The sequence below is a fragment of the Humulus lupulus genome, chromosome 9 (genome assembly GCF_963169125.1).
Source record: "Humulus lupulus chromosome 9, drHumLupu1.1, whole genome shotgun sequence".
In the NCBI taxonomy this organism is placed as follows: domain Eukaryota; kingdom Viridiplantae; phylum Streptophyta; class Magnoliopsida; order Rosales; family Cannabaceae; genus Humulus; species Humulus lupulus.
The window spans coordinates 164978214-164994480 of NC_084801.1; the positions used below are offsets into that span (position 1 = coordinate 164978214).

At 41.3% G+C, this 16267-nt stretch overlaps 2 protein-coding genes across 3 annotated transcripts; one reads left to right on the forward strand and one right to left on the reverse strand.

Annotated features, from left to right (window-relative positions):
• Positions 1–8347: 8347 nt before the first annotated feature.
• On the forward strand, positions 8348–10701 carry LOC133800933 (probable L-type lectin-domain containing receptor kinase VI.1). The gene has a single exon (XM_062239046.1). It carries the CDS (start codon positions 8400–8402, stop codon positions 10434–10436), a length of 2037 nt encoding a protein of 678 aa, XP_062095030.1. The 5' UTR covers positions 8348–8399; the 3' UTR covers positions 10437–10701.
• A 453-nt stretch (positions 10702–11154) lies between these two features.
• Positions 11155–15242, reverse strand: LOC133800934 (importin subunit beta-1). 2 transcript variants are annotated; one of them, XM_062239047.1, is made up of 3 exons: positions 14990–15242; positions 11830–14257; positions 11155–11739 (listed from the first exon to the last, which is right to left on the reverse strand). In XM_062239047.1, the coding sequence occupies exons 2-3, from the start codon at positions 14244–14246 to the stop codon at positions 11541–11543; spliced, it is 2616 nt and encodes an 871-aa protein (XP_062095031.1). In that variant the 5' UTR covers positions 14247–14257; positions 14990–15242; the 3' UTR covers positions 11155–11540. The 2 variants fall into 2 exon arrangements, with proteins under 2 accessions (XP_062095031.1, XP_062095033.1); XM_062239049.1 differs by having other exon boundaries at positions 11830–14260.
• Between the last annotated feature and the right edge of the window lie 1025 nt (positions 15243–16267).

Below are 16267 nucleotides of genomic sequence, written 5' to 3' on the forward strand. Positions count from 1 at the left end.
GACTTGACTAGCATATCGTCCTCATGTTATTCCCTATTTGTTTGACAAACATCCTATTCACCAATCTTTGGTATGTGGCTTTGGCGTTCTTGAGCCCGAAAGGCATCACATTGTAGCAATACAAGCCTTTATCTGTCATAAAGCTCGTACGTTCTTGGTCAGGTGCATGCATGGCTATCTAGTTATATCCAGAGTATGCATCCATGAATGACATGATGTCGTGACCTGCGGTGGCATCTACAAGCTGATAATTTGAGATAAGGAAAAGCAATCCTTTGGACATGCCTTATTGAGATTTGAATAATCAATGAAAGTTCGCCACTTGCCATTGGGCTTCGGAACTAGCACAGGATTGGCCATCCAATCAGGGTAGAAAGCATCTCGGATAAACCGATTTGCCTTCAACCTTTGGACCTCTTCTTTCATGGCTTTCTTAATTTCATTGTCCAGGAGCCTTCCTTTCTGTTGCTTTGGAGGGAAGCTTTTGTCTATGTTGAGTGCATGGCTTATAATGTTTGGGTTGATCCTAACCATGTCCGAGTGAGACCATGCACACACATCTTAATTTTCCCTCAGGAAGCGAATTAATTGTTATCTCACATCCTTGGGGAGGTTCTTCCCTATCTTTCCCACCCTAGTGGTATCCTTTTCATCGAGCTCTACTTCTTCGAGCTCCTCTATTGGTTCGAGATCATCCATATCCTCTTCTATTCTAGGGTCGATCTCTTATTTGACTTCGAAGACTATCTCGCTTATTTCCCGGATGACAACAAGGGCATGTGATGTGCACTTGTTTGGACCTTCCCTCTCATGGAAATGATATAACATTCTCGGGTAGCTAGTTGGTCTCTGTTGATGCTCATAATCTCATCAAAGAGGCGAGGCCATCGTAGGGGCGGAGGCCATCCAATTCCACGAGGCCCTCCCATCTCGCGAGGCCGCTGATCCGCGAGGCCATTGGGCCACTCCCACCGTGCCCATCCGCGAGGCCGTCCCTCCCCGCGAGGCCATCAAAGAGGCGAGGCCATCGTAGGGGCGGAGGCCATCCAATTCCGCGAGGCCCTCCCGTGTCGCGAGGCCGCTGATCCGCGAGGCCATTGGGCCACTCCCACCATGCCCATGGGCGAGGCGTCCTATTCCGCGAGGCCATCATATGGGCGAGGTGTCCTATTCCGCGAGGCCACCATATGGGCGAGGCGTCCTATTCCGCGAGGCCATCATATGGGCGAGGCGTCCTATTCCGCGAGGCCATCATATGGGCGAGGCGTCCTATTCCGCGAGGCCATCATACGGGCGAGGCGTCCTATTCCGCGAGGCCACCATATGGGCGAGGCGTCCTATTCTGCGAGGCCATCATATGGGTGAGGCGTCCTATTCCGCGAGACCATCATATGGAGAGGCCATCATATGGCGAGGTCATCATATGGCGAGGCCGTCCCATTCCGCGAGGCCATCATATGGCGAGGTCATCATATGGCGAGGCCGTCCCATTCCGCGAGGCCATCACATGGGCGAGGCCATCATATGGCGAGGTCGTCCCATTCCGCGAGGCCACCGATCCGCGAGGCCCTTGGGCCACTCCCACCATGCCCATGCGCGGGGCCGAGGGAGGCTGCGAGGCCGTCAATGGCGCCCCATGCGCGAGGCCGCGCAAGGTCCCACGCGCACACGCCCCGGGAGGTCCACCAGCCCACCATCTTCTCAGGAGGCCGACACCCCATGACTTGATGCGTATGGGCCCAAGACCCCTACTCAACGCCACGGCCAGTGCGGACACCAAAGATCCCATTTTTCACATCTCGAAGTCCCTTTGCTTAGGAGATCCGGTACGAGTCGAATGAGACATATTTGTACAACCAAGTACTAGGTACGGATACCAGTGCCAGTAAGGATCATGGTCCGTACGTCTACGACCATAGGTCAGAACCGACACCACTACCTCCTGTGCCACTACGCCTGCCACCATGCATCAGATACGGGTACAGATGAGTAGTGGAGACATCCTCCTGACACCTGCTCCTGTATAGGATGTACAACCACAACCTCTGAAGCCACTCCCCTAGTACAGTACGTATGTACCACTTGGTCCCCTGGACCACTATGTACCTAAGGCCATTAGAGCCTACTATAAAAGGAACTCCAAGGCCACCTGAAAGGGGGTTGGAAATTTTACTGTAGCAGAGGCATTAGTGTGAATGAGATACTGAATTCTCCATTGTTGTTATACCATTGTTCTTGAGTTGTTGTTCAAGTTTTCATAGCTTTCCAATTAGCAATTTTAATTTGATAATTTTTCCAACTTAACTTCGTTGACGAGTTCTCACCGTCAACAGTCTCCCTTCAGCGTCCAATGCCACTAGATGTTGGGAACTTGATGGCCAAGTGCCTAACAGATGACACTGACCCCAGCCCAACCAGGGTTGATCTCCTGAGCTGTACATTGTAGGCTGATGGGGTATCCACCACTATAAACTCCATAATCTTGGTTACTGAGATTGGATAGTCTCCCAAGGTTACCGGGAGCTCATTGGAACTCGTGCTAGCAATCCCTTCTCCTGAAAATTTGTACAACGTCATCGCGCAGGCTTTCAAGTCTCGAACTTTGAGTCCCATCTTTTATAAAATGGTCTTATAAAGAATGTTAACCGAGCTCCCGCTATCTATCAGGACCCGACGCACCCTTTTATTAGCGAGTTGGAATGTGATGACCAGAGGGTCATTATGAGGAAACTGGATGTGAGATGCGTCTTCTTATGTGAAAGTAATGGTTAAATTTCAGTTAGGGTTCATGCCCTAATTAAAACTCAATTTCCTTGTAATCTCATTTATTATCAATAAAAGAATAGAAATCATTTTTTGACTTGGTCAATCACTTTGCTCACATGTTTTATTTTCATGATTATTTGTTTAATATAAACTTCTATTAAATTCCCAAGTATATAGCTAATCGTATTTATAGTGACGTAATCACAGTGGAATATAAATATGATTATATGATCAAAATAAGTTAGTCCTAAAATTAGTCAGTGCATAGGATTTACACTGACTTGCCAATCTACGATATGCTCTACTTACACATCACAGTGTCATGTTTTTTCCATAACATTAGTAAATTAGATAAGATCGGATCTATTTGTTACATCGGACAGGACCGATATTGACAGTAGATAGGATAAGTAAACATTACGTTATTATCTATTCTAATCATATCATATATTTGACCATAGGTCAATTCAATCTTAATTCTGAGTGGTTAGTGTTCTAACTGGTTTTATTATTTGAGTTCTTTGACTTGTTCGTTACCAGCATACCCTACGGACTAGCCCATACTTACATCTTGGGAACTCGGTAGTATAATTGAGTGGGAGTGTTAATCATAGATATGAACATCTTTAGCTTCTAATGAAGAAGTGAAATGATGGTTTCCTTTTAGTTTGGTTCAAGGTGCTAAATGATAGAGATCTCATTTCAGTAATTAATATTAGTCTCATCTCATTGTTTATAAGGAACTAAGTGTTTTAAGGATAAAATACAATGAGGGGTAAAACGGTATTTTAGTCCTACCTCATTGTAGACCGTCTATAGAGGATTGAGTGACAATTATGGTTGTAACAATAGATAATTAATAACGTATCTATATTGCTTATAGAGCATTCTATGAATTCAAGAGTGCAATTTCGAGTCTTTAGTGGAGTTACGAGGAATTAATAAGTTAGTAAATTTATTTGTTAGATTTATGACAACTTATTGGAGCTTGATTTCATAGGCCCATAGTCCCCACTATAATCATCTAGATAGTCTCAATTAATTGATTTAATTATCGATTAGAATTATCAAAGTTGACCAGGTCAATTTTGGATAGTTTCACAGAATTATGTAATTTAGATAAGAAAAAAGAAATTAGGGCAGATTTATTAATTAAGATAAATTTGTATCTAAATTAATAAATGAGTTTAAATCAAGGTAGAAATTATAAATAATTAATTTGATAAAGAATTTAAATAATTATTTAATTAATTAAATTAATAGAAAATAATACAGGCCTTTATTTTAAGTCCAATGGGCTTATAATTAAATGGGAAATTGCACGGGCCTAAAGCCCATGATAATTTCGACCTAGGGCTAATATTATCTACTATTTTCTTGATTTTTTTAATTAAATTAAATAGCCTAACTGATTCTATAAAAAGGAGTGCTAAGTGAGAGATGAAATCAGATTTTTGAAACACAAGTTTCTGATAGGTTTTAGATTCTCTCTAAACATAAGTCATTTTCTAAGCCTTATTGTTCTTTTCTCTTCTTTGCTCTGTATCTATCTCATGTGTTGAGAATTTTCCACTCTAGTCTAGGTGATTCTAAGGATACTTTGGAAGGTTGTGAAGAAAATTGAAGATCGGTTTAGTTTCTTGGTAATACTCTGTAACATAAAGGATACAAGGGTTAGAGAAACTGAAGGAATGACTCTATTATTCCGATGTGTATAATGTAAGTATTCTTATCATTATTTCTCTTTGAATTCAATTTTAGAAATATGTTCTAGGTTATCTCATATTAACTTGTTTAATATTAGATCCTCATGAAAATAAATAAAGATCATGTATAAGTTTTCCTAACAATTTCAACCCTCTGTTGTTTTGGAGCTCGTGGTTCAAGTACGTAGGGAGATCCGTCCCCCATCTTGAGGACATATCTTTTCTGGGCATTTCTACCCGACCCAACGATGTGTGGTCCTTCGGCAATGGTTACCACATCTTCCCCATCTATCGGGGGAGGTCGGTCATCCTCCCTTGTGCGTAGAGTCGTGTTCTGTTGGACAGACTGCGTAGGAGTTGCCCTCTATCCAGCCGACTCCTGGGTACTGCCCAAAATATCCTCTTGAGATCAGATTTTTGATCTCGTCCTTGAGTTGTCTGCATTCATCGGTGGTATGACCGATGTCCCTATGGAATCTGCTGAATTTATTGGTATCCATCTTTGACTTTTGATTTCGCATTGGGTCAGGTTGTCTAAACAGGACCTAATTTTTGTTTGCTATAAAAATGTTTTCCCGAGTTTCTGTAAGCTCGGTATAAACTGTGTAAATGGAGAAGTATTTCTCTCCTTTTTTTCTTTTCCCCCCGTCCGTCTCCAAGTTATTCCCTTCATTTTTCTTCCTTTTTGAAGGGTTGTCTCCTGAGGGCCGTGATGTTGAGGGGGTAGTCGAGGTTGAGGTTGAGTTGACATTCGTTGTTATAGTTATAATAGGCTGAGGGGTCAGTTTTAATGCTGACCTTGCCTCATCTACATTGATGAATCTCTGGGCCTATTATTGAACTCGATTATTGTCCTTATAGGTTTCCTTTGCATATCATCACAAAGGGGACTTCCTGGCAATACCCCAACTCGTATTGCCATAAGATGACCACTGTCATAGACATTCCAAGCTCGTGTCACCTCTATATTAAACCTTGCTAGCTTTTCAATGGCTCTCCCGGTTGTTGTCTAACATTAGTCAAGGTCGAGGCTTCGGGTCTGACACCTACCATGGCTTTGAATTGTCTCTTGAAATCTTTTTCCAATTGTTCCCAAGACAAAAGCGAATGCCTTCGGAACTTGTCAAACCAGTTTTTTTCTGGTCCCGTTAGCATTTTTGGAAAAAGCATGCACCTGAGCTCATATCCGACGTTGCTGGCGTGCATTATTGTGTTAAACGTACTCAAATGGTTGTACGGGTCTGAGGTCCCATCAAAAGGTGTCACGTGGGGTATCTTGAATCCGTAAGGAAATGGAGTGTTCGATATGTGCGGAGCAAAAGGCTCGAGCTCCTCATCGGAGTCGTCTGCCTTTTCTTTATTTCTCTCCTCTTGAAGGAGTCTGAATGCTCTTTCAAGTTGGTTAATTCTTTCTTGGACTAAATCCACCGGAGGTTGAGCTTGCACTTGGGGCAGCTGGTTATTGTTTGTGAAAACTCCAGCTCCCTGCCCCAGTACAGAGTTATATTGATTCCCGTATACTAGCTGCATGAGCTCTTTTCGACTATTCAAATGTGTTCGTAAATCCGAGTTTGAAGGGTTAGTCTGCCCCCAGTTTTGATTCAAATGATCTTGAAGATCAGGGTTGTTGTTCTCACCAGTATTCATGGGTTCAGTGTTGTATACACTCACCGACCTACTGAGGTCCAAACTTCCACTTATGAAGCTATAATTTCTCTCAGGTTGTTATGTGGCTCGATGGTTGCGAGGTGGGTTTTCCGCTGACCCCCTCGCTCCAGTTGTTTGTGACCTCGACATATGACTTCCTGCTGGCTGGGATGCCCTATGCCCTCGAGGAGCTTCTCGTTCACCTTCGTGTCCAAGTTGATCCCTATGGTTTATATCTCGGCTACCACTCCGAGAGGGTCGTTGGGGTGCCCGTTCCTCTACCTGGTTCCCATTAGGAGTTGGCTGGGGTGCCTCTCGAACTAGAGAGGGGTGTCTTATTGGCGACAAAGGATGCCTTATTGGCGACGGCAGGGGCCTTCCATTGTTGGGTCTGGAAGGTCCAGAATTGGCTCAGACTAGCTCTGGGTTGTTCCTGACAGGCTCGGGGTTATTATTCCGGTCTATAGAAGGAGCTCGGTTATTCCTTGTTCCAATAGTTACACTCACCGTAGGGTTTCCACTAGTAGCATTTTGAGTATTTCTCCCAGGGCAACCGTTGCCAGTATTTTCCCTAGGCCTCGGCTAGGCTTGTTGGGCCCTTTGTTTGACCATTCTGGCGGTCGTACTCCCGCGGGGACGCCCTTTGGTCCTCCGAGGTGCTTGTACCTCAGCGGCTTGCCTAGCAAATTCCTTGTTTCACCATGTGGCTTCGGCTAGATGTTCGCTCAGTCTGCAATTCTCCAATTCCAAGATGGGCATGTATCTTTCGGGATTATAGTAGAAATCCTTGCCGGGCCTGGGGGTTGGAGCAGGTGGCCCTCTGGAGTCGGATGATGCACTTCCTTCATCCGAGCTCTGATTTGCCATGGGCTGCTTCCCAGGCCTTTGCGGGTAGTTCTCAATCTGAGGAGCTCGTTCCTCAGGGATGTATGGCAATGGTCGCCCACCAGTTCCAGGATTGCTCATAGCAGCCATTGATGCTATGCAGGAGGTTTTTTATTAAACAATATAGAGATTTGTTTAATGCTCCCAATGAAAGCACCAAACTGTTGACGCCGTTTTTCGTCAACTTAGATATGAAGAACACTAAACAATGATGCAGAAAAAATAAAAGGATTCACAAGCTTTTTACGTGGTTCAGCTGTTAAAATATGTCTAGTCCACGAGTCACTATTATTACACTACTCTCTCAAAAAAAATTCACAAAGCAATTTGGCAAAGTATTCTCTAGTACAATCTGTGTGTCCATACAATTGAATCAAACTAGCTATTTATAGACTTGGTCATGAGAATATCTTCCACTAATTCTGATTCAGGGAAGTTACAATCAATCATATTATAATTTGAAATAAATATAATAAATACACTGATTACACAATATCTCATAACAATAGGGATTTTATATCTGATAATAACGAATCCCTACGAAATAAGGATTTCCTAACAGCCTTTTCGCGTGCCAAACGCATCACTGAGCTCGATCGTTGTGCTATTGTGCTTTCGAGACTGGCCAGACTTTGAGCTCATCGTTCCGGTTATGTCCTCTTCCTCATCCAATGATTTTGTCGAACTCATTCCTTGGAGAATGTTGGTATGTTCGAGCCTGCAACTCTTGCTTGAACTCTAATCACAGATCTAGAATCATATGTCAATTTATACAAGTGTACAGCCAACATTTGTTATTTTTGAGCCTACATTTCGAGGCTATTTATTTATTCTCAAAATTTTTGTGTAACAATTTGTTTACACATTTTTATTGACTATTGCATTTATATTTAAATAAATATTATATATAATATAATATTTTATTAATTTGTTTATTATAAATATATAGACAAATTGATGTATGGTATAATACAAATGTACTAGGTAAAATAAAAAAAGTTGTATTTTAGTGAGGGACTTAAGTTAAAGTTAAAGTTGTACTTTAACCTAAGTTACTTAAACTATAATTTTCAAAATCAATTAGTTAAATTACTACTTAACGTCACACAACCAACCAAACTATTGTCATGTATACCTACAAGTACTAGTTTATAACCTTAAAACACGATAATTAGTATGGAAACTTGTATTAACTTTCACAAAAAGTAAATGATTGGTTTAAAATAAAATAATAAAGTCCCTTATCATTGTAATAACTTCTCAAGAGTTAGATGCCAATATTTTCTACGTAATTTTCTTCTATATTGACCCTCACGAACTATAAATATATATATATATATATATTTATATCATTTTTCTTCTCACTATTCAAGAAAACCTCATAACTCAACGACAATGGCCACGAAATTTTCACTTGCGTTTCTAATATGCTCATCTCTCATCGTCTCTGCTCATCCTCAAGAGTTGAAATTTGTCTTCCATGGATTCAAAGGAAACGAAACCAATTTAACCACAGAAGGAGCTTCCATCATCAAAAACACCGGTCTACTCAGACTCACAAACCGATCCCAGAACGTAATCGGCCACGCGTTCTATTCAGAGAGCATTCGAATGACTGAAAGGACCCCTCCTTCGCACCTTAAAAACGTCTCTTCTTTCAGTACCCATTTCGTCTTCGCCATAGTCCACCGCGGCTCCGACCCCGGAGGATATGGCCTCACTTTCACCATTTCTCAAAAGAACAAATTCCCGGAAGCTGAAGCAGACCACTATCTCGGGCTTTTCAACAAAGCCACCAACGGTAGTTCGAACAACCATATCTTCGCCGTCGAGTTCGACACAGTTAATGGGTTCAACGAAAACGCGGATAGGAACGGAAACCATGTCGGAATCAACATCAACGGCATGATATCCAACGCGGCTGAACCGGCAGCTTACTATTCAGAAGGCTCAGACTCAAACAAAGAAGATGTGGATTTAGAGAGCGGAGATCCAATACAAGCATGGATTGATTACGACGGGCAAACCAGTGTCGTTAATGTAACAATCGCACCTGCCTCTCTAGACTATCAACCGAGCAAACCCCTTCTGTCCAAGTGGGTAAACTTAACAGACGTTGTTTTGGACAATATGTATATTGGGTTTTCTTCATCGACAGGCCTAATAAAGGCAAGCTCTCATTACATTCTGGGTTGGAGCTTCGCCTTGAACGGGCCAGCTCCTGCATTAAACCTCTCCCGACTTCCAGAAGCACCAAAGGAGAAGAGCCCCAGTTCGTTAAAAACGAGTACCGTGGTCCTCATCGCTGTTCTGTCGTCTGTGGTTTTGACCCTTTTGGGGGTTCTCATAGTTCTCTTACTTTACAAAAGAATGATGCCCTTTGAGCGTCTTGAAGAGTGGGAATTGGATTGTCCACACAGGTTTCGTTACAAAGATCTATATTTAGCAACCAAAGGGTTCAAAGACTCAGAGATAGTCGGAGTTGGTGGCTTCGGCGCCGTCTACAGAGGAGTTTTGCCGACAACCGGTGTAGAGGTGGCCGTCAAGAAGATCACAAGGAGTTCCAAAGAGGGTATGAAAGAATTCGCAGCCGAGATAGAGAGTTTGGGAAGATTAAGGCACAAGAACTTGGTTAATCTCCAAGGTTGGTGTAAGAAAAAGAACAACCTTTTAATTGTATACGACTACATCCCATACGGTAGCCTAGACGCTCTCATCTTCCACCCCAAAGACGACGCCGTTTTGGAATGGCACGAGAGGTTTAACATCATCAAAGGGGTTGCTTCTGGGCTCTTGTATCTTCACGAAGAGTGGGAACAAGTGGTGCTTCATCGAGATGTGAAATCGAGTAATGTCTTGATTGATCTCGATTTGAACCCAAGGCTTGGAGATTTTGGCTTGGCCAGGCTGCATGACCACGGTGAATTGTCACACACTACTGGTGTTGTGGGCACGATCGGGTACATAGCGCCGGAGCTGGCTCGAGTAGGCAGGGCTTCGACGAGCACAGACGTGTTCGCTTATGGAGCTTTGCTTCTCGAAGTGGCTACTGCGAGGAGGCCAATCGGGTCGGGTCATTTCATACTGGTGGATTGGGTCATGGAGTGTTTTCAAACGGACCGGTTACTTGAGGTAATGGATCAGAAATTGGGCTCAGACTTTGTTGTGAAGGAGGCGGAGTTGGTGCTCAAGTTGGGCCTGCTTTGTTCCCACTATAGGCCCGAATTTCGGCCCACTATGAGGCAAGTGATTCGGTACTTGAATGGGGAGGAAGAGCTTCCAATGATTGAGAATTGGGGAGTTTTTGATTCTGGACGAGTCACTAAAGTAGACTCCAAGTTTATGAAAGGAATTTCTAGTGATCAGATCAGATCGTACAGGTCTTCCTCTCTTGGTGCAATCTCTTACAGTTCTTTTGATGCCGGGAGATAGCTTAGGCTGCTTATACATCTCAAATGGTTCGTATTGTTGTTATTTATTGTAGCATTTTAACTTCAATTCCTTGTTGTGTAAATTCTTTTCTTTCTTCCATACCATATGTCAGGTTCTGTACACCACTTTTGTTAGATAGATTTATACCATAACAGTGTTGTTAGTTGTTACATGAATACGATTAATTGATGTCAATAACACCCTATGGAAAGTTGTGGCACTCCATATACTGTATTATTAATAATAACTTTGATGACATTTTGTACGTTCTCAAGTACAATATTTATTCATTATTTGTCATTAAAAATCAGAACATCTTGGTGTGGAAATTTGTGTGGTTAGACAAAGTACACAACTTTAGTATTCCAGAATGAAATGACAAAAAATTCACATGGTAGAGTAGAGATTTATGAGTAAGATTGTCAAAGGGGTAATTGATTGTTGTTGTATCAAAGTCCGATTTCAGCTAGAGATATAATTTAACTATCAGAAAAGGGATAAGAGCTTTATGGCATTAATCAAAAAGGAAAAGCAAACGTACGCAAAATATGGGAACCAACCAAAGAAGATATGGCTTCTTTTTTTGGCATGACAATAATTCACGCGAGATACAAATAAAGTTTTAATTATTATGCATCACTTGTGAATGGATGAAGCTTGTTGAGAAATGACAATAAAAAATCATCAAAAGCGAAAACTTCATTTTCACATTCAATCCTTGAAAGATACTAATATTTTTTCATATATATATATATATAAATCAAGTGTAGATAATAATAGCCATATCATCAATTCACAGAACTAAAAAACTGTTGAGGAAAATGAGAGAAGGAACATAATAAATGACACAAGGCCCACTGATCAGTGGATGCATTACACTAAACAGAGTTCCACAACAGACAACGGCCCAATTTCATCTAGAAGTGGCTGCAATATATACTTGAAACTTTCATAAAACTCTTTTACCCACCCATAGCGCTAATTTTCTCTTTCCCTAAAAAAATTTCCATGAAAATTCAAAATTGATCGGCAATAGACACAAGAACTCTGGACTTGACAAACTTACTGAAGAAAACAAGACTCCTGGGAATGGTTTGTTTCTTTTCAAGAAACCATGACGCGTCCGATCATTCCCTGAGTCCAAGTTGCAGTTTCCTTGAGCTGTTCGTCATCGGATTGAAGACACTCGCCCAAGAATTCTTTGTAAAATGCTCGTTCTCTGAAGAGCAACTTGGTGTTTGGACCAAGTGCATCTGCAAGATCACCGATCACAGCAACAGCTGCTCTTGTCACGCTTTCATCCCTGCAAACAAATCACAAGATGTAAAAACAGTCAGTCTACTATCAGCAGGCAAGGACAATTCCATAGTTTAGGGAGTACATATATACATACCTCTGTTTATCTCTGAAAACTGTTTCTATGAATTGCAAGAGATGTTGGGCATATGGCAACATGATTTCAGATTTTGAATTCTTGAATCCTTGTAAAATACCAGAATAAGCTTCAAAGATGCTACGCTTCAGCTGGTTTGCATAGTCTATCAACTCGTCATCACTGGTGTCCATTCTAGCACAGAGCTCGGCAGCTCCTTGCATCATTTGCAGTGCATAAGGAACATACTTTTCAAAGTGCTCTTCAATTGCAAGAGCAATGTCCCCGAAGCAAGAAAATATGGGAGGCTTCACAGAACGATGAAGTTCTTCACTAGAAAGATCTTTAATCAGGTGATTCATTATCCCATCGCAATATGGCAACACCTTGCCATCCAAGGCACGACATATATCACCAACCACACCGACGGTAATGGCACAAACCTGGTACTCCTCAAAATTTTGCAATCCAGTCTCCAAATACCTATAGAACTCTGGCATGTATTTCTCAAAGTCTGTTCCAGTAGCATAAGCCAGTGCTCCAATTGCAAGCATTGCTTCCTCATGCACGGTGGAACTACGGCAAGCAAAGACCTTTAGAAACAAGGTCATGATCTGGTCTGCAGTCTGAAGAACTACGGTCTTGGTTTCATCAACACTGCTAAGTTTTTGGATAATAACTTGAAGAACCCCACAGAGAGAAGCTTGCAAGTCTCCTTGTTTTTCCCTGTCGTCCAATGATGCAATCTGAAGCTCTATCGTATTACCCAACTTATCCATGATAGCAGGAAGCAGCTGTGCTATGATGCTAGAAGTTTCTACAATATTCGAACACCTAACTACTTCATTCAATGTTTCATAAGCAGATGATCTCAGCTTCAAGTCACCGCCATCTGTGCGATTGGCAGTTTTAAACAGACAGTCAACAATGCTTGGGATATATGGTGTGAGCATAGAGGAGTAGGGCCCAGCATCTTCATACCCCTGGGCAAGGTAATATATAGCCCCACATACTTTCTCAGCTACGTTTGGTGCATCCTGAATTCCCTCCAACAATATCTGCACAACTCGTTGAAGGTTCTCTGAAGAAATCACAGAAAAATCACCAGCAGGATTGTGCAACAACTCAAATATACGACTGAGAGTCCAAGCTGTTGTATCCTTGACATGGTTATTTTCATCCTTCATTGCCTTAAGCAAGAAATCCAACCCAGATTGAACGAGTTGGGAAAGCTTTTCAAGAGTTGGGCCTTCTAAGATTGAACCAAATGCATACGTAGCTGCCTCACGGCATCGCCAATCTGGCTTCATTATGTTACTTTCCACAAAGGGCATTACAAGGGGAAGAATAGAATCGCCAACTGTCCTGGCCACAAGACCTAAACATGTCCCACCAGCCATGGATACATTCCAGATACTATCATCCTGATCTTGATCTTCTTCCTGCTTAAGCAAGGTTTCCAGCAACATTGGCACTATGGATGGCAGAGCCTTCTCTATGAAGCGGGAATGGGGAGCTCCAGAATCCCCACTCTCTGCATCAAACTCTTGCAGCTCTATTTCTTCATCACAAATAGAGCTCCAAAACTCAATTGCCTGAAGAGCAACAGACTCCTCATCTCCCTTAACAGCATTTGATGTGAGCTCAAAGAGAGCTTGCATATAAGGTTCAAGCACCTCATAGTATGTCGATGCTATTGAGACAAGACACTCGAAAGCAGCCTGCCTAATCTCTACTTCCTTGGACATGGCAGTCTCACAAACCACCTTCATTATAAAATTACGTTCCATCTCATTTTGAAAGTTGGTCTCAGCAAAGTCCAGGGCATTATACAAAGCCTTTGTTGCAGCAAGCCGAACTTCAACAGTGTTTTCAGCAAAATTCATCCCCTGGACTACAGCAGTAAGAACATTGTTTACTTCAGCCTGCTCAAGATCCCTATGAGAAATCTCTTCACACACGTATCCAAAAGTTTCCAGTGTTGCCTGTTTCAGGCCAGCATGACTCTCCCTCTGAGTCATATTTGCAAGCAATGTCCCGATTAATGCAGGCCACTGTTTCTGGGGAATCTCAATAGAAGCAATTTTAGCAACAACCTGTGCAGAAGTGTGCCTAGCTTCTGGCACAGGTGAACCAAGAGTACCTAAGAGAAAGTCCTTGATCTGGGTTTTGATGGATACATCAATTTGCATCCACTGTTGCACAAGACGATCTTTTGTAACAGCATCTTTAGCGTCTAATGAATTCTTAAGCACAATACCAGCCAGACGTCGTGATTCGGTGGGTTTCTCATTGTTTGCAAGCTCAAATGATAAGGACAGAAGAAAAGCAGGAAGGTTTTGCTCTTGAAACTGCCTTAGGCTAGCTTCTGCTTCCGTACGCACTTTTGCATCAGCTGATTGAGCAGCCAATAGAAACTGAGTGATCTCCATCGCCATGTGTTTCTGAACTGCTAAAAGAAACACTAAATATAATTAATCAAATCAAGGACATAAGCAAGAGCCTAAAGATTTCTAACGGGGAAAAAAAACGAAGAAAGACAGCTGCTGCTAAACAACACAAAAAGCTGCTTGCATATAACATCAGTATATAGTAGCATGTGTGCAAGAACTACTTTTTAATTAAATACTAAAAATAACATCTTTAATATAATAGGAAGTCATCCAAATAGGGTCATAGTCTTTCCCATTGAACTAAAAAGAAAAAATCATCAAGAATCTTATTAACAGCATAACGTAAACAGAATTCAAATCCAAAGATTTCTTCACAGTCCCCAAAACTAAACTTCAAGCTTGTTTGAAGATATGGCAGCACAGAATCAACTAAAATGAGAAACAGCGTGATTCAAACCTCAACTTCTGAAATATTTTTCATTTCCAAGTCCATTTTTCCTCTACTTTAACAACATTTTTTAAACACACATATTATAATAACAATAACAGATGGAAAAAAAAAAACACGGAAGAAAATAATAAACAAAGAACTCCACAAAAAAGAAAAAAATCTAGGCATCGAAACCAAAAAGAGGTAAGATCTAACGCCATTCAAACATCCAAAATTATGAAACATAAACCCTAATCGGCAGTTAAAATCAAAAACCTTAAGCAGAAAATGAACGCAACGGATCTGAAAGCAAACACGTTAACCATAAACACAATTTTCATCAAGGAAAGAGATATACCTAAACTCGAAAGGAGATGAGGCAGTTAGAATAAAAGAGAGTGATAAGCCTCTAAAACCCTAGTCGAAGAGGAAGATAACAGCTAGGGTTTGTGTCGCCCAACGACTATAAGTTTCTCTCTCGAGATTTCTGTAATGAAAGAGACCGTAGAGAGAGAGAGAGAGATACGAAATGGATGTTCAAATGAGAGAAGCAGAAATTTGTGGATTCAGATGAAAATATTGTTTATATTTCGAATACTTGGAAGAAGCGGGAGGACGACGAGGAGGCGCTCCTCAAAAAATTTCTCAAATAAAATGTTAATGGGCTTGAGCCCTCTCATTTATGGGTTGGATTGTGCTATTTGGCCCTTGGGCCCATATTTGTCTTTTGCTAACCTACCAACCTACACCTAACATTGAATAGCTCCCAAACATTTATAATCTTTAAAATTGGATTTTCACAAAATGGGATTTTAAACTTTTACCAAATATGGGAACTAATTAACTATTATGGAATTTTAGTTCTAATCCCATGCCAAAAAAGATTTTGAAAAATCAAACCTAATTCAAACTATTCAATACTCTAATGTAAGCCATCTTGGAAGTATAAGACCCACCACATTGACCTTGTGGTGTGATTGAGTTATCGGTTCTTATATATTTTAATTTAATTGAAATATGCAAGATTCAATATTGACTTGCACCAATAGCGATATAGGGTGTTGGACACATTAGAGTCATTCTTTAAAACAGGGTCCTTCTTTCATTTATAGGGATGACGCTGCCTACTTTGACAATATAAAAAAAATATTGATATCGAAGTCAATTTTGGCATCACTCTTTATTGAAATTGGTTAAATACATGATGAATTTTGTTAGGCACGAAGAGGTGCTAAAACAATTAGGATTTCACAAAAGTCAACAAGTGAAAGTTGACTTTTGGTATAGGCATTTATAGGGTTGTACATAGGGATGTAAATGGGGCAGGTCGGCCCCGCCCCGCCCCAGATCTGACCCGACCCGCTAAGCTTATGCCCCGACCCGCCCCGTTAAGGCATTTGATGCGGGTTGGGTCAGACCCGCCCCGGATGTGATGGAGCGGGTCAGACCCGACCCGGTAAGGTTTTTTTTTTCTTTAATTAAAGAAAGACTAATTTTTTAAAATATGTTACAATATAAAAATAAATGGCAAAAAAATCTCTCATACTAGACATAAATGAGCTACCTAAATTTTTTTATAAATGGTCTTGCATACTAAAATAAAATAAAAAATTAATATACTTCAAAGCAAAACATC

Bases quoted from the DNA above. Each gene is read 5' to 3' on its own strand.
- LOC133800933 (XM_062239046.1), top strand. From the start codon at position 8,400: ATGGCCACGAAATTTTCACTTGCGTTTCTAATATGCTCATCTCTCATC.
- LOC133800934 (XM_062239047.1), bottom strand. From the start codon at position 14,246: ATGGCGATGGAGATCACTCAGTTTCTATTGGCTGCTCAATCAGCTGAT. The intron at 11,740-11,829 runs GTATGTATATAT...ATTTGTTTGCAG, and splicing joins GTTTTCAGAGATAAACAGAG to GGATGAAAGCGTGACAAGAG.